At 39.6% G+C, this 20,160-nt stretch overlaps 2 protein-coding genes across 2 annotated transcripts in view; both read left to right on the top strand.

Moving 5' to 3' along the window:
• GALNT10 (polypeptide N-acetylgalactosaminyltransferase 10) overlaps positions 1-20,160 on the top strand; it is a 76,545-nt gene that overhangs the window by 49,030 nt on the left and 7,355 nt on the right. Inside the window, exons 6-9 of the mRNA XM_060240277.1 lie at positions 687-870; positions 1,693-1,810; positions 17,684-17,791; positions 19,025-19,246. Of these exons, the coding sequence (XP_060096260.1) occupies positions 687-870; positions 1,693-1,810; positions 17,684-17,791; positions 19,025-19,246 (632 nt within the window). The remainder of the gene's footprint in view (positions 1-686; positions 871-1,692; positions 1,811-17,683; positions 17,792-19,024; positions 19,247-20,160) is intronic.
• Positions 9,841-10,365, top strand: LOC132571512 (ragulator complex protein LAMTOR5-like). The gene has a single exon (XM_060238313.1). It carries the CDS (start codon positions 9,847-9,849, stop codon positions 10,120-10,122), a length of 276 nt encoding a protein of 91 aa, XP_060094296.1. The 5' UTR covers positions 9,841-9,846; the 3' UTR covers positions 10,123-10,365.

Below are 20,160 nucleotides of genomic sequence, written 5' to 3'. Positions count from 1 at the left end.
GCCTCTCAAAAATGCTCTAGGCCAGGGATGGCCAACGGTAGCTCTCCAGATGTTTTTGCCTACAACTCCCATCAGTCCCAGCCATTGGCCATGCTGGCTGGGGCTGATGGGAGTTGTAGGCAAAAACATCTGGAGAGCTACCGTTGGCCACCCCTTCTCTAGGCAACAGTTACTGTAATTAAATCCTCCTTTTAGAAGAATAATTGGTTGTATGCTCTGCTATACACTACTCAAAGGAGTCTCAGAGCAGCTTACAATCTCCTTCCCTTCCTCTCCCCACAACAGACACTCTGTGAGGTAGTAGGGCTGAGGGAGCTCCGAGAGAACCATGACTGACCCAAGGTCACCCATGTGGAAGAGTGGGAAATCAAACCCGGTTCTCCAGATTAGAGTCCACCATTCTTAACCACTATACCACAATGGTTATTGAAGAGGAAAAATAAAATTGAAGTCTTATGTTCAAAAACAAGAGAAAGTTTTTGATATTGGAAGGAAGGTTATTACATTTCAAACAAAACTGAGTATGTTTGTGGTGACAAGATGAAGAAAGTTGAATGTAGTCATTCCATAACCATTCTAAGTGATGCCTTTATGCAGGGCTGAACTTTACTGTTCTATAGAGTCATTCTTTGCTACAGATGAAAGAGAGAAAGTATGAACTTAACACATTTCTCTGTGATCCACAGACCGCATTGCTCGAAACCGCAAGACTATTGTTTGTCCAATGATTGATGTGATAGACCATGACCACTTTGGCTATGAAACACAAGCTGGGGATGCAATGAGAGGAGCATTTGACTGGGAGATGTATTACAAACGGATTCCAATTCCTCCTGAATTACAGAAACCTGACCCCAGTGACCCTTTTGAGTAAGTTCTTGAAACAATGCATCAGTGGGTATCTAACAAGCTAGGCTGCTATGGAAATGTTAGGCTCCTGGCTTTTGACCAGATGGAAACTGCCCTTTGGTTCTGTGTAGGTAGTGATTCATTTCTAGAGATGTGACCTCTTTCATGAAATGTATTTTACAAATCTACCACCAATAGAAGGTTAACACTATTATAAAGTGTGACATATAATATCGCTTATTGCTGTGGTCACAGAAATCTAGTTTAATGCTCTGCTACTGTGCCAAGCAACAACACTGTAAGTTACTGTATATTGCTAAGGGATGTTTATTGAATAACTTTAACGAATTACAATTATTGCTATGCTGTACAAAAATAACTTTCTGGTATGCAACAAATTTTGCTGTTGCTATGCCTGGGTCAGAATGCTGCATCATTAAACTGAAGGCTAGCTATTCAACTATTAGTGTAATAATTGCTCCTCTGGAAATGTTAGGATTGATTTATGGTTTCTTGTCAGCTCACTCAACCAAGAGATAGCATTAATATTCAATACACTGGGATTTTGTTGAAAGCATAGCTTCACATTTTTCCATACTGATCTTTTTTGCCTTCTGGAAGGCTGGCAGTGATTGTTTTCTGAAAGAAGTTCTGCAAAGCTTTCCTTGGTTTCACAGGATAAAGGCTTGCTGAAAAGAGACGGAGACAGCCTAAAAGAACCAAGATGCAGTGGTAGAATAATATTGAACAAAATTTGGGAGGATCAGCCTGGCACAGCTAATATAATTCTTCAAGACTTCTTTGTTAACATGCTTGTAATGTGAAATGTGATTTTTCTTTAAGGTCTCCTGTAATGGCTGGAGGACTGTTTGCAGTGGATAGAAACTGGTTCTGGGAGCTGGGAGGATATGATGCAGGCCTGGAGATATGGGGAGGAGAACAGTATGAAATATCATTTAAGGTGAGATACACTGTCTTCAGATAGTTTAAGAATAAGAAGTTTGATGATAAAATTCTCAGGCATGAAGTGGCAATTTATTTGTTTCTAGATTTTTCTTGTATATATGTTTATAAATAAAAATGTCTGTAGCATTTTTTTTAATGAACACTATGCTATTATGAACTGAAGTCAAGAATAAGGAACATCTGCCAGGTTACAAGAAAACTACTGATTAGAGGCCAGTGCCTGTAATGAGGATCCTAATATGGATTCTTTTGTGTCTGTATAAATTTGTACAGAACTGGCTAGACAATCAGTTAAATAATTTTTACACAAAACTGACCATATCAGAAATCTCTGGAGAAGTGGGAGTGGGGTGCATAAGCGCCCGAAGTTGCAGGAGTGTAGTGGTTGCATGGGAGATGCTTGTTCTCTGGGTGATATGGATTAATCAAGTGTTCTGGATATTCAGGTGCCAGATAACAAAGCTTGTGCTGTACTTAAGTACACATAACATCATACCTATGCAAGGATATGTACGTACTCCAAATACCAGAGTCTAGTTACTATGAATGGTAACTTCAGATTATTGGCAAAACTATGGTTCATTTTGTGTACAGACCCCTATAGAACTTCGAGGAGTAAATCAGTATTCAAGAGACTGAATTCCTCTCTCTTAAGGAAAAAAAACCCCATGACATACTGCTGAAGTTCTTCCTTGTTTCTCAGATTAAACAATTTCAATCAGAGAACATGGTGATATAGCCACTGGGTTTGTAACTGAAGTCATCTGAATCCACAGCATGTACTGAAACAAAGAATTCAGTATTTTTCTTGAATCATGTTAAATACTGGGTTCAATACACAAAGAGACATTTTGCTTGGCAATCAGCCACCTTTATTAGTGATTACAGCATTATCAGCAAGGAATTAAAACTGGAGAACTGGGCCAACCGTGCCAACTATATACAGTCAAGTTCCTGCGCTAACGCACCATTGGACCGTTTGAACCAGCAGAGGTATTCGGGATTCGTCCTTGGAAGCGAGGATTTGGATTCTGCTTCCCATTGTCTCTGTGTCCCAAGCTCAGTCCTCAAGGCTCCAATGAACTACATAGTCTCACACACCACTCCACAGACATAACAAATCATCAAGGAAGTATAGTGTTAGTACCTATGCAGTTTAGGGAAAGGTTCCTTATCATTTGAATAAGTGTGATGGTTGTCATGATAACTGTAGAAAGAATGCAGTACAAAAAAATGTACTTGGAGGAGAGGAATCAGTTTGGATGTCATGTGGGTAAAAACGTATAACCATCTTGCCTCGAGGGCAAAATATCTGCTGGTGAATCGTGACTAAATCACATTGATCTGTAGATTTACTGACTAGAGCAGAGGTGGCCAAACTTGCTTAATGTAAGAGCCACACAGAATAAAAGCCAGGTATTTGAGAGCCACAAGAAATTAAAGTCGAAGGAAGGAAGGAAAATAGATGAGGGATGGAAAGGTGGAAAGAAAGCAACTTTTAATGCATTCTCCAAGCTGCTAGCTAGCTTGGCTTGGAGAAGTGATTTAAAGAGACAAATGCCTGCTCCAGGCTGACCAACAAGGCGGTGGGGGATTTGAGAGCCACACAATATGTGTGAAAGAGCCACATGTGGCTCCCGAGCCACTGTTTGACCACCCTTGGACTAGAGTTAGTTACTCAGGATAAATGGAATTCTGAATCTTTTGGTACATTCTGCCAACTGTTTTCAGGCACATCTTATATACTACAGTTAAAATACAGCTCCTTTTTTGCAATGATTTTGTATGTTTGCCTTCGTTTTAGAGTACTTTCTGGGAGATAATTAGCAGGTCCTGTGTCCAGCTGAACAACCCACACTGTTTCAGGAATCAATCAGATGTGGACAAAATACACAGTTGATGATATAACCTTTCAGATAGTAACACATCCCAGTCTTGATGAAATTGTTGTAATTTTGTTCTCTGTCCTCCTCAAATAGTTTTCTAAATTTGAACTACTTAATGATGTTGTAAGGATCCATCAAATAACATTTGTTTGGTAATTAAAACACAACAAATGATACTTTCTTCCCATTGTTTTATCTACACAAAGCTTAGTAATAAAGACAAACTGAAAGGTTTTTGTTTGCCCTTTGAGATTCCTTTACAGTTGTTCCATTTACCCTTTCTGCTGTTGTATGTAAAGGAATAGTTTAATAATGCAATGCTCTGCAGGAGGGGGCAGAATCAGCATTCATCTTTTCCAATTTGGACTGTTTCTGAAACAGTGGTTTAAAAGAGTGATGACAGTGACTATACAAGCTTTGAAATCCTTTGAAATCTTTGAGATCCTGAAGCAGACTCTTACTGCTTGATTGAAGGAAATAAGACCATTCATCTGTCTGCTTATTCTGTCTGACATAGTGCATTTTATTCCAAGCCAACAATGATAATTTACGTTAGGTTAAATTCACTGTAATTAATCCTAGCCTCTCTTTCATATATTGTGTAATGGAAAATGATGTTTAACTGAAAGAGACTCAGTGTATTTTCAGAAATAAATTGATGTATTCAAGGGTAGCTGACAAATTTCATTATTCTGTTGAATCTGTAAGAACAAAAGATCCATTCATAGCAAAAAAGGGTAACAATTTATGAAGCTATGAAACGTCACAGTCAGTTAAAAGCTTCATATAAGAAGTTGCTGAGATCCTATGGATAATGGAGTACAAAGAGAATTGACTTTAAGCATCTTCTAAATAATCCAAATAAGTGAGAAGTTTTTCATATTTCATGTTTGAAACCCATTTTAATCAAGTATTTTCATTAATCTTTCTTGCTAGGAAATTAGATTGGCATAAGAATATAAGAAACTGAAAGCCATGAGTTCCTAGCAGTTCCAGGAGAGAGATTAAGTTATAAAATGAAGCTCACTGTTGAAATGGATTACATCGATTATTGCATTTTGATAGCGGAAACTCTTCAATCTTTGAAGAAGTGTACACATAATCAGGGTTTCACTTTCATATAGGGAACTTTCTTGTTTAATAATTAGTGCATGTGTGCCTGGCAACAGAAAATTCAGATGTCTTGTTTTATATAGCTTGTAGGATGGATATGCTTCTCTACACAGATTACATTATCATGGAGTGTTTTTTGATAGACTTCTGTGGTTGAGCTTTTCCTTGCTGCTTGTTGTTACTCAGGCCAGTTTTCTTTAGGTAGACTTCAGTAATGTACAATTTAGCTTATACTTGATAGAAAAATTAATTGAACTAATGACTTTGAGGGCTTTTGTAGAGGTTTTGGGTTTTGTTGTTTTCTCTTTTTTTTCCATATAAAGCTATGTAGGATTCTGCAGCATTCTTCCTTGTTTAGCTGTCTTGTCATGGAGGGTACATCATTTTGATATATGTTTCTCAGGCAGTCTTGGTGTTTCCTACAAATTCCTAGAATGATCAGGGAATGCCTGTATGTGTAAACTTGCCTACAACTTCAAGAGAATTCCATCTCCAGGCTCCTGCCCCTTGTCAAAAAACATTGGTGGGGGTAGGAGCACAGGTAGTAATAACCATATTGTGAAACTCTGTTCGAAAAAGTAGCCTTCCACTGTCTCATGTTTTTAGTCTTCTGGATGCAAGAAAAATATGTGCATCCTAGTTTATTAAGACAATTGAAACCTTGATTTACAACTAAGTAGAGCCCTTCTAGAACCCTGGTAGCATAATCCAAAAGCCTTGGTCATGCAGAAAAATGTCTTTTGCACTACAGATTTATACCTGCTAAGACAAGAGGCAGATTTCTGTTTTGGTACCCCATACCCTGTACACCTGCAAGAATACAAATAAGATTGTATGCTTAACAGGCAAATGGTCTACATATTTCTAGAAGCAAGGGCTAGTAGTTACTGGGCAAGGTAGTAGAACAAAGCAGGAGTCAAGTTTCACCTTTAAGACCAACCAATTTTTATTCAGAACGTAAGCTTTTGTGTGCTCTCTTAAGCACACTTCATCAGACGAGGGGATCAGGGATCAATACCTGACCCCCTCGTCTGATGAAGTGTGCTTAAGAGAGCACTACGAAAGCTTACATTCTGAATATATATTGGTTGGTCTTAAAGGTGAACTTGACTCCTGCTTTGTTCTACTGCTTCATACTAACACGGCTGCCCACTTGGGCAAGGTAGTGTTTGTTCATGAAATGGACAGTAAAGCCTGTGCTATTTGTGCACAAAAAGCGGGCATAAATCACCCAGATGGGCTCAGTGGATGATCCCAAATGCTGGTAGGGATGAGAGGTGGAAATTTTTCTAGTGCTTTTTCCGTGGTAAATGATCAGTTAAATTAACAACAATGAATGGATGTCATTGTCAATACAGTATTTAGAGTGTCAGATAATTTTCTGGAAAATGTTCCAGTTCAATTTTTTCCAGAAAACCCCCCCATCAATTAGATGCAGGATGGCTGTTTCTGGGCTTAGTGGATGAACTTGGCTATACAAAGTCATATTTTCAGTACTAGCACTAGAGATGACTCGCTAGTCACCAGGAACAGCAGGAAGCCCATGATAATAAATTCCCACAAGAATTAGAAAAGTAGCTTTTAATGCAATTTATTTGATAGACAGCCATGATTAGCATTTTAAAGGGATAATACATGTGGGTTTAACAGAACTGTCTAAAATTCCAATTTTATTTTAAATCAGAAATGCTTTATATAATTGAAGTGTTAAAAATCAAATGTTTAGATTTTAAAAACTTTTAAATAATACATTTTTTCTCTTAAAAAATCATTTTACATATCCTGATTTAGATATCCTGAGACTTTGTAGAAAGTCTAGTGACTTTTTGCCACTGATGGGATCCAGGCAAACAGAATGAGGTCATAGAAGTGGACCTTACCCAAATCACTGTTACACATACAGCCCCTGTAGCTAGCAAAACTGTCCTCCTGCTAGTAAAGAGAAAACATGTGGGATATTAAGTACCAAGATCATAACCTGTGTCTACCAGGGTCAAGGTATAGACCAACGCTCAAAAGAAATGAAGGGGAATATGTTCTTGAATAAGAAATGTATTGAATTAACAGAAGGAGAACTAAGTTAAATCAAGTAAATAAAAATAGAGGTGCTAAAGAAAGGGAATAAATGCATATATGAAGTACCAAATACAGTTTAAACTCTTTCCTAATGAATCAAAGACATAAGAATCTGCTTCCTGAAGATGGTGGGGCAGTTCCAGAGAGGAAAACTGACCAGACTGGAGAAGCATAGCAGAACAGGATAGAAAAGCTGAGGTAACAGACTGGGTTCCAAAACCTGCTACAAATTGGATGGACCGAGGGATGACTTTTTATACATTTTTGCTAAGTTTGAAGAAGGGAAAAGCTGCTGGCATTGGAATGTGGGAGTGATGAAAAGTCAGTTTCTCCACAGATGAGCTACTTTGAAATTTGTGTGTGTGTGTGTGTACACATTGTGGAGCAGAGTTTTTCTCTTTTTGTATTAAAGGCAGAAGCATCAAGGAGAAGTGTTCTTTTAGAGAAACTGAGAGGATAGATAGGTAAGTGTTGGTGGCTGGAGTATTCTACATGATGGAGCAGGGAAAGAAATCTTCCTGTCCAACACTTAAGATAAGGAGAAAATATTTAGGGCTGACCCATTGTCTTGATTGCTCATTGTCTTGATTATTTGGATCATTCATTAAGGCCAGATTATCAAGGAGGGGCCTCTTAGGTCCTTGGTGGGAAAAGACCCTTCAGTTGACTCCCATCGAATATGGCTTCTGCATGATTATAATGGAGGCAATGCTTTTGCATTTATTTCACACTCTCAGCATGACTCACTGTAATTTTTATATTAGTTTGATCCAGACTCCATTTTTCATTGCTAGGCACATCATAAGATGTGCATGTGTACAGAGATCAAAATGGGGATATCCTGTGAGGGGGAGTCCCAGGGCATCGAGACACTGTTCACTCAATATTGTATATTGTTCTCCAGCTTTCAGTGGCCAGGTGTGGGGGGATGTACACAATATACACACGTCCTGTCATGCAGGAAAAAGTTCTCATTTTTGATAGCATCTTCTGTACTATGTGGCATATTATTGTATGGGTTCCCCTATCTTTCAGCATTTTTGTGCAGTTGGCGGGGAAAGGGGAAATGGCAGGATTTATTTCCACAATTTGAATCCAACATGTTATTTTTAAAATAATGAGTTGAATAAAAGTGAACTTACTGTTTTAATTGGATGAATATAGTCTTTTAATGTTTTAACAATATTTTAGGGTCTTTAACTACCATGTATTGTTATTGGTTATACAGTATCTTGATTTTAATTCAAAACAAGGTAGCATGAATAAAAAATAAATGTTACCTGAGCTTTTACTATTTTCAGGTACATTTTCCAGCTTTTGTAACTTTTCTCAAGTAAATAATTTCATTTGCAAATAATTAACAGTCAAATACGAAGTTCTCTTTCATGTGGAAGAACAAAAATATGAATACCTATCAAATAAAAGTGGTATTGAGATAGTCAGTAGTAACTGGTAATACAATCTGAGACCTTGGCATCTTCATAGACATCTTTGTTAGTGCCTATGTATACCTATAATGATGCCTACGTATACTTATAACGATAGTTTACAAGACAAATAAATAATACACTGAAGTAATGTACTGAAACATCAAATGTAGTTTGGAGAAATTTTCAGGTTTTTATCTTAAAAATCAGCTGTAATTATTGTTTATATTCAAGGCAGTCCATCATTTTTCATCATTGCAGCCATCATTAGTGGGGTTTGCCTTGTGTTTGTACAAAAGCATCCCTTAATAATCAAAATGTTAGGCCTGATTTCAATGCAATACTAATAGAACTCATCTTCCCTACTTCCCACCTCCCAGTGCATCCCAAATGCTCCCGACAAATGCTGCTCCTAGGGAAAAGGGAATCCCTGGGGCGGGGGGTCTGCCACAGGAGAAGTGGTTGGTAAAAGATGCCACCCTGCCATCCATGGAGATTCTTTGTTGAATTCAAGCCACTATCTGCAAGGCCTACAGATCTCCTGCATGCAGTCCAAGCATTCTTAGCTACTTTGTACAGGCTTGGTCAGATCAGGACTTTTTAAAGCTTGGTCTTTCTAAATTGAAAACAGTGTTTAAGAAAGTGAATGACAAGATCAAGAATGGTTTTTAACTTTCTACTCACATCCATTCTTTTCATGCATAGTTGAGTGCCTATCCTGTCTCCAGAGTATAACCTGTGCAGGCAAGAACAGCTACGCTGCCATCCACAAAACCAGACTGGTCAGAGAAATTAGGCTGGTTGCACTTGAGCTATGGAATAGCATCTTTCTGAGCTATCTGATGCTTTGGAGCAACTTTTGTGTATGTATAAATGGTATGTAAACTGGCCCCTTAGATACTTTGAAGTCTATCAATTCTGTCTGGCATAAAGTTTGCATAGGTCGTTTTATAGCTTATCTTGCTGCAAGAGGTTAATTTTTTAAAGTAGATTATTGAGACTTAAAGTATGGTATCTGATCCTCAGGATTTAGTGGACACTGAGAAGGGTTGCTTTCTTCTGCTTATTCATTTGTACTCCTTGTTCCCTCACATTAATGTACTTCCCACCAGCAGCCTGCTATTTTTGCTATACTTCCTGTTGGTACTTATTTATACTTTTCTTGTAGGAGGATAGCTTTGCTTCTGACTCTGGCTCACATGAATCTTGCTACCTTTATCTAGAAAAGTTGGCCCATGGTGCTTGCTTTTGTTCCAAAGAAAAATAGCAAGTGCAAATAACATGTCATGCTGTTTAATGGATACAGTGGTCAAAGCCATACAGTTTTAAAGAAGGGATGGTCAGGTCAAAGAGCAGAATGCATGTTCTCCTAGAGAAGTCTTGTGAGATGTGGCTGTTTCACTCAGAATTGATTTTCTAACATTACAATATTCTTTCTGGGTCATTTTTATGGCTACTGTTCCTCTTGCCGCCCTTGCATGTGCACAGATTTTTTTATTTAAAAAATGAGACAAAATGGGGTGTGGAACATGGAAGGTGCTTTGGAGCACCATTTAGAAGACACAATTAAGAATCCTTCCACTGCAGGAGTCCTGTGTACCGATTCTCAGGGACTAAACCTGGGCTGTCATGGCACCCTTTCAGACAAACATGCAGACATGATATCTGTTCTGGCTAAGCAGGCAGCCAAACTACCATCTGATCCAACAGATATTCCCGTTGTTTGCCTGGAATCAGATACTGGTAATATCGTGATCCAGGACCACGATGGCATCACAGTGGCAGTGCACAAAATGGCATTTTGACCTCACCTGCAGTGTGCCTTTTTGCCCTTCAGCAATTCATTGTTATGGACCAGGCTTTTCTCCTTCACATTTAATATGGATTGTATATCTGGTGTCACTAGAAGAACCCAGTTGCTTCTGAGTGCAGATATGTTCCCTGTCTTGTAAGTTCGCACATGAATCTAGTTGATGTTAATATCTGATGCTTTATACTACCAAACCTGGAAAGCTTTTCTGCTGTGGAACTGCAGAAATAGTGCCTCAGCAGCTGCCCTATGTCCAGGGCCGGATCTATGGAGGGACAGAAGGGGCGCTTGCCCCAGGCACTGCCGGAGGGGGGGTTGCCAAATTATGTACGGAGTCCATTTTATTCTATGGGACCATAAGATAGAATGGGTCCATAAGGGGACACCATTTTTTAATTTTGCCTCCTCTCAAAAAACATGTAGATTCGGTCCTGCTTATGTCCTCAACTAGAAGATAGGGAATAAGAGGAAGATGTACTTCTTGTTTGGTGCAGTTTTGACTAAATTTCTGTATATTCCATTTTGTATTTCTGGCTATACTGTGGTGTTCAGGTAGTGTAATTTACTGCTTGTAAGAAGCACTATAATGTTCTTTCTTCATGAACAAGATGCGCTGATACCTACAACTTCATATTTTACAAGCATTGTTAAAATTACCCTAGGAATTTGAAAGGAATGTGATGGTAACGGTCATGTAATTTCTCTCAAATACAGTTGTTTATGCTTCTAAGAAAACAGATAAAATCACTGGATGTAGTACTGTGTTTGAAATCTCAGTTTTCATTTGGTTAGCAAAGGTTAATGTGGGAAGGAATTAAACCCTATTATTCATAGAATAATGAGAAAATAGTCTCCTGTGCCTACTGTTTCAGCTGCCCAACAATCAACGATTTCCTCTGTTCCAAAATAGTTACATTCCCCAAATCCTGATTTAAAATGCTGTAGTGATTTCCTTCCATATGTCTGCTGGTTGTCATCTCAGGAATTTCTTTCCAGATGCCAGATTTTTTTTTCTTCAACTCTGTAATTTAAAAAAAAAATTGGTTCTAATCCATAATATGTTCTCTTTCTGCTGTCCTCACCTTTTAGGAGGAGAACTGATTATATCTTCGGTTTGTAATGAATTCTGTCACTACACAAAGGATTTGCTAATATAATGATTCAAAGCAGAAGTGAAAATGAATGGGACGTTTGGTTTTGAAATTAGATTTATATTCTCATGACAGATCATCAGCTGAAAGTATGAGGAATATTTTAAAGACATAGAGTGGGGCTAGTTAAGTATGAGGGGAACAATATTTGCAGTATATCTGCATGAACCCACATAGTCTGGTCATAACCCAATGAATAGGCAGAGTTGCTGTATGGTCCATTTTTTTTTTCTATTCTGTATTTATTTGACAGTTATTCTGTAATCTCTAAATTAAAGGTAGTCTTCTGAGATCATAGAATAACATGTTCCATTACATGACATGAGTTGTTAATAGCTGTTACTACTCTATTTGTCTAAGTACTTTGGAGTTTTACACAATAGTTTTTGTCATGCTGTAATGCTAGTCTCTCACCTAATTGTATTTATATCAATAATTTAAGTTCATCTGCAAAGGAGCTTTCATGTATCTAAAGCAAAATGTATGTTCGCTCCACAAAATAATGGGGGCAGTCCCTCTCCTCAATGATTACTTTGGAGGGGTGCTTCTCTTCGCCCCATGTTGATTGTTAGTGCTCAGGGATGGCACTTAGAAAGGGGTGCTGTATATTGAGGCCCTTTTTAAAATTTCCACAGTCACTTCAAAAGGTATTCAACCTTTTGCCTTGAGGCAGCTGTTGAAAGGAGGAATTTGAGGCATAGAAGCAGCTTACCTTTTGAAGAGCTTTGAGTCCAAATCTGTTTTTTAATCTAAATATATTATCTCAGCCAACCCTACTGCATTGTTTACTGAATGTCCCATCTGTTGATTGTATTGACTCACCCTGTGTAATCTGCCTTGAATCCTAGTGAGTAAGGTGAATTATAAATAATGTGAATAAATTACTCCCCTCCCCATCCCTGGTTGCAGGTTGCCCTCTGCTGCTGGAGATATTCCCAGACAGCAGACACAAGTGTTACATGCAGCATTTCATCTCAGAGGCAGTTTGTGGATCAGTCAAGGGTCTGCCCAATATGCAGACAGACAGACCTTCATTGGCACACCCCATGACACCAAGCCAGCCAGAACTATGTTTCTGCTCAAAAAAAGCCCTGGTCCTAAGCATCTAAAGAATTGGGCTGGATTCTATTGAAACAGTAGTGTGAGTTATAAATAAAAGCACAACCGTGGTGGCAATTCTGAGGATTTGAATTTGTTGGATGTAGCCTGCACAGGATTGGCTCACACTGTATCTGCTGTGCCATTGGCTGATTCTGCTCTCCCCCACCCACCGCTGGCCCCATCAGGCAAGAACCCCAGCAGAAAGCCATTCACCTTAGAGGGAGACAGTTTCTGCTGACAGGGAGCTTACTGATCAGTACTGCTTCTTCTCAAGAAGTCTGGGGACGGGGAGTGAATGCCTTCACTTGGGTGGGTGGGATGACAGCAAGTCTGGGAAACACCCTCCCAGAGGTGTTTAGTTATATCTTTCCAGGTTGGTTGGAAATTCCTAAGGTATCACTGCAGGCTTTTAAGGAAGGCCTTTCCTGGGGAACCACTGTTTCCAATCTCCAGGTGAGGGCTGTAAAAGCTGACTGGGTGATTTCATACTAGCCTAACCTGCCTCCCGGGGTTTTTGTTGTTCAGATCAAAGGGGGGAGACTAGAGGAGAATGCTGTAAGCTGATGTAATGGCTGACAACTCCTCCCTGTTAAACAGTCTGTCAGAGATATACTGTTGGTCTGAAAGGTCTCACTACAGGCCTCTGAGGCAGAACTCATTGGGGTCACTCCTGACTACGGCTGCCAGTTCCAGGTTGGTGAGAAATTCCTGGAGATACTGTGGTGGAGTTTGAGGAGGGCATAGGAGTTAGGGCTTCTGAGTGAGGTCTGCCGGACTCAGGTCCTTGCTGTGGAAGCTGAGTGAGTGATTTTGGACCAGTCACAGACTTCCAGCCTAACCCACCTCACAGGGTTGTGAGAGGAGAATGATGTAAGCTGCTTTGCTCCCCCCCACCCCCACTGTAGAGAAAGACAGCCTATGTAGAGGCTGCAGGGAGGGGAAAGGAGATGGAAAGCTGAAGTCAGAAGGGCAGATAAAGGGAAGGAGATAGGGGTGCCAACTCCAGGTTAGGAAATTCATGGATATTTAAGGGGGAGGCCTGTAGAGGGTAGGGCCTATGGAAGGAACCACTGGAGATCACTCAGATTTACAACTGCTCTTTAGATAGCACAGATAAGCTCCCCTTGAGGTGTGGGAGTTAATGCCTTTACTTGGGTGGGTGGGAAGACAGCAAGGGTGGCAGGCACTTGCCCAGAGCCTCCTTCTAGAGCCCGTTGTATTTTTTCTTTACAACAGGCTTTACTCCTAGTACCAGAAGAAACCTTTGTTAATCTCCAAGATGCTACAAGACTCCTGTTTATTTTTGCTGCAATAGACTAGCATGGGAATTGTGGCCAGGCAAGACAGATCTGTTAGGGCTTACTCTTTTAACTTCTTTTGCAGATACAGAAAGTGGGGATACCCGTGGATGAGAGAAAAGTGAATAGAATAATGTATGAGATGTTGAGTAGAAATGATACAATTTTGTTTTTCTTTTGCTCTGGATGTGTGTGTGGTATGGCATTTTCACAATCATAAGGCAATGGCTGATGTGTTAGGTCAGAAGTATATTATGTATTTTCTTACTGTGGGTGGGTCTTAACTTAGCTCAGTTTTTTTGTTCCTCTAATAGAGGTTACATGTACATGATAGGTTTTTTACTGCAGTTCCTGATGCTGTCCTTGTCTTCAGACATCTCCACCTTTCTGTATTAATCATTGTCACTGGCTTCTGAACTCTTGTGGTGGACATTCTCATACCAGGCCTTTAATTTATTTTGAAAAGCTGTCTCAACCTAAATTGAATTATGAAACAGAAAACTATTGATCTAGAAAATAATTTTGCTCACTACTATTTCAACAGTCTCTATCTAAAGGGAAGTAACTTGCAATTAGGGATTGGCACAAACCAGGAAAATGGAAATTCATGGTGGTTTATAGTTTGTGAGGTCTCATGAACCAGTCTGTGAACCTCCATAACCTTTTCATTTACCGAAGCAATTTGAGTTCATGAAGGGTTTTTTAAAAATGTCTCCCCGAGTTGTGTTGCAGTGGCAGTACACCTCCAGGAGTGAAGGGAAGACAATTTGCTTTCCCTTCACATGTGGAAGTGTGCCGCTGAGGTGATATAACTCTGGAGAATTAAGGGAGGATTTTTAAATGTTTCTTCTTTCCTTTCCAAGTTGTACCACAGCAGCGGCATGCCTCCAAGACTGAAGGGAAGGCATTTAAAAAGACCTACAAACCAAATGAACCATCGCAAAAAACATGGCAGTTTGTGGACAGTTCAAAAACGATTGATTGCCTGAATCGCAGTTCACGAACCAGGGAACTGGTCCAGTTCATCATGAACTTTGGATCAAGTCAGTTCATGCCCATCCCTACTTGTAATGCACTTGTACATTCTTAAGTATACTCCTTGCCCAGCCTAGTCTAGTCTTATCAGATCTCACAAGCTAAGCAGGATTGCCATAAATCGGCTGTGGCTTGGCAACAACCAAAAAAAATACTACTTATAAGCTGCTTTGAATGTTTAAATCAGATAAAGTAGTTACTGTTTTGCAAATTAAGTAGAGCAAGAGAGTGAGAAATGCCACCCACATTGAGATGCTATTAAATGAACTAATGTAATTTAGCAGTTTACCAAACTGTCTGGACTACAGCCATTAGAACTAGTGTAAAAGATCAAGTTTATGGAGTTAGTTTTGGACAAGTATTGGCCAGTGCAGCTCAGGACACTGAAAGTTTAAGTATGCTTGGCTTTGACAAAGTTGTCAGTCCTTTCACCGTTTGTCTGATAAGCTTTTTCTGAGCCAGTATGGTGTAGTGATTAGGTTCAAATCACCACACTGCCCCAACATGCACATTTGGACCAGTTGCTTTTTGGACCAACTTAATTTTACTCACAGTAGTGTTGTGAAAGTAAAATGCTTAGAGCTTGCATGTAGCCACCAAGCTCTTTGGAGGAAAGGTAAGACAGAAATAATGAACTTCTGTTGAATCATATCAAACATTGCATAAAATAGTTTGGGGCTAGTGGAACATCAAAAAGAACAGTGTCAATAGCTTAATATAAACAGACAGGTTTTCTGCAGAATCTGTCCAGTCACAGTAGTAGTAATGTGACTTTGAAAAAAATGATCACATAGTATTTTTGTTTAAATATATCCTCAATATTGTAACTGCTAATAAAAAGCAGTCTTCCTGAAGGTTCTAACTTCACATTTTTGGAACTGACGAACTCATAGGAAAAAGCCCCCATCAGCAGCAAATGCTGGTCAGCAGCAAATGCTTCAGCACTGCTAACCGTAATAGTTAAATTTATGTTGAAAAGGCACTTAAAGGTCAGTTCAGTATTGAGATTCTTGTACTGAATAAAAGCAGGAAATCTGAAGCTGTTGGGGTTGTAGTGGCAGCCAACCAACAATGGCCTTAATGAAACCTTTGTTGGAACATTAAAGTGTTTTTTTTAATCTTAGCAACCAGGGCCAGACAGACTTTAAGTCATTGAGAAGCCAGTCTGTTTATAAATGCCTGTGATACTTTAAAACAGATTAAATACATTATATTGGTTGAAGCACTTAAATTCATGTTTAAGCTTACTGGAATGCCTGCTTTCAACAGTAGATCTGCTTCACTAACTGAAGCTGGCAAAAATTATATCCATATATAATCTAGTATGAAAGTTCTTATAGAATGTTGGCATAGGTTCAATGTCTCCTGTAGTAGGTAGAACATTAATTGAGCCATAATTCTGCAAGTAATCAGTTGATGCTCAATTTTTAGTACAAAAGAAGAATTTTGATTTGTTAGGATTGTAGCTAACTGCAGGTCTACAGTATATCTTAAGACAGAAAGTATCATTTGTACCACACTTTAAAAATTTTCAAATGTGTTTCAGAAGCCTTCTTGGTTGACTACGCTGCAGCTTGCAAAATGCACTTAAAGGAATTGTCCCTTTAAATATATTCAGTTTCTCCTGCCTGGGGGGGGTTTAAACACAACTTGGAGGACTGGTAGAGGGGCACCCCAGGGAGATGTAGCTTGCAGGGGGAGGTCATTATTATTATTAATAGTTTTTTTTATATTCCGCCCATTCCACCATGGGGACTCAGAGCGGAGCACAACATAATGAAATCACATTAAAATCATATATTAATAAAAGCAATTACAATTATTTCATAAATAGCTCAGCAGAACAGTTTTGATGAGATGGTGCAGCTGGACTGTGCAGCAAGTCAGCGCAGTAAGATATACAGTATATATAGTAGGGGAGGCCGACCGATCTAATCGCCAGATGCCCGCCACCTGACCCGAAAACCTGGCGGAACAGCTCCGTTTTACAGGCCCTACGAAAGGCTAATAAGCCAGGTAGGGCCTGGATCTCTATAGGGAGCTGACCCGTATAGGTGATGCAGTTAGCAGGCGAGCTGCCATGTTCTGCACCCACTGTAGTTTCCGGATCAGCTTCAAGGGCAGCTGCGTCCACACAGTTTGACACACTCCCTCCCCCTTTTGTGCATGGATTCCCCCCTCCCAAAGCCAATCTGCATACAACTTGGAGGGCAGAAAGAGGGGCAACCTGGGGTGGTCCACTGCCAGTTTGATGCCTCTAGCTTGCAGGGCAGCTGTTTGAGACAGTCTCTCCTCTTTTGTACATGGACCCTAGGACCTCCCCTCTCCCAAAGCCTATCTGCAGAAAGGCAGAAAGAGGGGCACCCCAGGGAGTTCTGCTGCTGGTTTGATGCCTGTAGCTTTCAGGGGGGCTGCTTGACACACTTCCTCCTCTTCTTGCATATTGGACCGACCCTAGGATCTTTCTACCTCAAAGCCAGTCTGCACACAACTTGGAGGGACAGTCCCTTCAAATGCATTTTGCAAGCTGCAGCACAAGTGAACCCAGAAGAGCGACCCTTCTGGGTTCATTTTTGCTGCAGTTTATGAAATGCATTTAAAGAGACGGTCCCTTTAAATATGTTCGTTTTCTCCTGCCCCTTAGTTAAACTGCTGGCCAGGAGAAGTGGTAATTCAGTACTGCCATGCCACACTGAATAAAAGTTGAATAATATTAATAAGGTATTTTCCAGGTATTTATTCAGCTCAGTAAATACCAAATGCACACCCCAAGTCATGTTTAGACAGCATCAGATACATATAGCTGGGAAAGCCAATGGCCAGATGTAGCAGCACAGATGAGATTTGAATGTATTTATGTTAAACATAAAGTTTTGTTTGTCAGTGAATTATTATGTATTGCTTGAAAGGTATTGATTTCATTTTAAAAAAATAAAATGACTTGTATTTTTTTTTTCCTACTGCCTCACAGGTTTGGATGTGTGGGGGTCGCATGGAAGATATTCCTTGTTCCCGAGTAGGCCATATCTACAGAAAATATGTCCCTTATAAGGTGCCAACAGGAGTCAGCCTGGCAAGGGTAAGAGCTCTTCACACTGCTTCCTTTTGCATCTTTACCAAGCCCAGGGAACAAAGTTTTCAAGAAAAGATCTCATCTTTTTCTTTAGCTTGCATTGTGCCAAAAGAAGCTACCTGTTAACACAGCAAACCTGCTTCTCTATTACTTTCTGCAAAACTCACCCCTCAATAAAGGGACAATAAGGTAATTAAATTACACTTCATGTAATTGGCAGGGCATTTGAAATTAAATCTGCCAATGTCAGTCAGCTACAAAGCCCCCACTGAATAGATGCATGTCTTAACATAACATTTACACCTAAAAAGATAAAGTTTCCAGTTTTGGGGAGAACTGCTAGTATAACCGCATGTGAAGAACATAGCTGATGCTGCTTAAAAATTCTTGCTGCCCTTCCAGTATTAGTAAAATGCAAATAAAAATAACAATTTTATTTGTCTTCTTAAAAATGTGTGCTTTAAAACAGATGGGGCTCCCTCTGGTGGGAAAAGGAAGAAACAACAAAAAAACCCCTGCCGTCTCTGATTGACTAAATTATGTGTCCCATTTCACCTTGATATTCCTTACTGGTGAATCTGTGAATGCATTTTGCAAGCCATAGAACAGGTGAACCCAGAAGAGTGAACCTTCTGGGTTCACTTGTGCCGCAGTTTATGAAATGCATTTAAAGAGATGGTCCCTTTAATTATGTTTGTTTTCTCCTCCCTGGTTAAACTGCTGGCCAGGGGAAGCTGTGATTCAGTACTGCCATGCCACGCTGAATAAAAGTCAAATAATATCAATAAGGTATTTTCCAGGTATTTATTCAGCTCAGACTTGAAAAAGCAAAAACTACATTAGGCACATGTGATGACTGCTTTCCCATCATAGGTAAACTAGATTGTCTGTTCTGTTCTAGGCTCCACAAGTTTTAAGAGGGAACTGAGCAGGATAGCACTCAGCCTGCCTTCTGGAAAGTGGCAGGTCAAATGGACAAGTAGATATTACTGAAGTATAAATCTACAGGCTGGCCTGTCAACCACAAGAAACTGGACCCTATGACAATAGCAGTAGAAATTTGATGTTTAAGCCCGTAAATTACTTCTCTTAACATTCATATGTACCACTAATACAGCAATTTCACTTGCAATAATAGTGTGAGAATCTTTTTAAAGCCTTCTTTTATATGTCTAGTTCAAATTTAACTAATGGATATGCTTTCACTTATTCCTTGCCAAAATATTGGCATCTGTGTAGAACCTGAAACGTGTAGCTGAGGTGTGGATGGATGAATATGCAGAATACATTTACCAGAGAAGACCTGAATATCGGCATCTCTCTGCAGGGGATGTGACTGCTCAAAAAGAACTTCGTAATAATCTCAACTGCAAAAGTTTCAAATGGTTCATGAGTGAAGTTGCTTGGGATTTGCCAAAGTTCTACCCACCAGTGGAGCCTCCAGCAGCAGCCTGGGGAGAGGTTGGTTCATTCAAGAAACTCATCAATATCAGATGAAACCAAGAAGCCCCACCCAACTGTGCCTTGGAGTGTGGCTGCAGATCTAACAACAGGATTTCCAGTACCTGCTGATTCCATCCCTGAGTGTAGGCAGCACGTTGTTATGCATGTAGCTTCATTTATGTTTGGTTGTACAGGACTGCTTGCTGGACTGAGCAAGTGTGTCTCTAATTTTATTTCAGATAGAGCTAGAAATATCAGTGTGTAATATCACAGTCTTTCAATACCATTTTCTGCTGAAGGGGAAAAGAATAAGATGCCATATTTGAGAAAGACGTAAGCATTCCTCCTGTTCAGTTCGACAGTGGGAAGAGGGAAAAGAGATATGGAGTTAGTTGCAGTTATATTGGCTGACAGCCATAATGACTAACAGCCTGTAACAAAGTGAAGATTTTTGTACGTAAGGCATTTAAATATAGAAATCTGACCAGAACAAGGTATTAGCAGTGATTCCAGTCAGGACATCTTTTTACAATACAATACAATACAAAAATGCTTTGGAGCATTTTTTGTAGGCTTTGTTAATATCCCTAACTGAAAAGCACCTTTGCCTTTGTTTCAGAACTCCCTAGTATTAAGTTCAATTAAATTGCTGAAATCCATGTGTACTAAACTCAAGGTGCATACAACTTGAGACTTTGATAAGGGAACCCTGGCAGTAGGCTTGGAAGAACTGGATAAGCTTTGACCAATTAAAAAAAAAAAAAGATTATTCTGAAGCAAGCCAGGGACACCAGCTTCATGATTACCTGCTTATTAAATGATTATCAGGTCTGATTTATTTGTATTGAATATGCTGATTGAATTCCTTTTTTAAATTGCTTTGGATTCCATCTTTGGTTTCTCAATTGCTGAACCTTTTGTTCACTTTAGCT

Source organism: Heteronotia binoei, chromosome 5 (assembly GCF_032191835.1).
Source record: "Heteronotia binoei isolate CCM8104 ecotype False Entrance Well chromosome 5, APGP_CSIRO_Hbin_v1, whole genome shotgun sequence".
Taxonomy (NCBI): Eukaryota; Metazoa; Chordata; class Lepidosauria; order Squamata; family Gekkonidae; genus Heteronotia; species Heteronotia binoei.
This window is presented reverse-complemented; position numbering and strand designations above follow the sequence as displayed.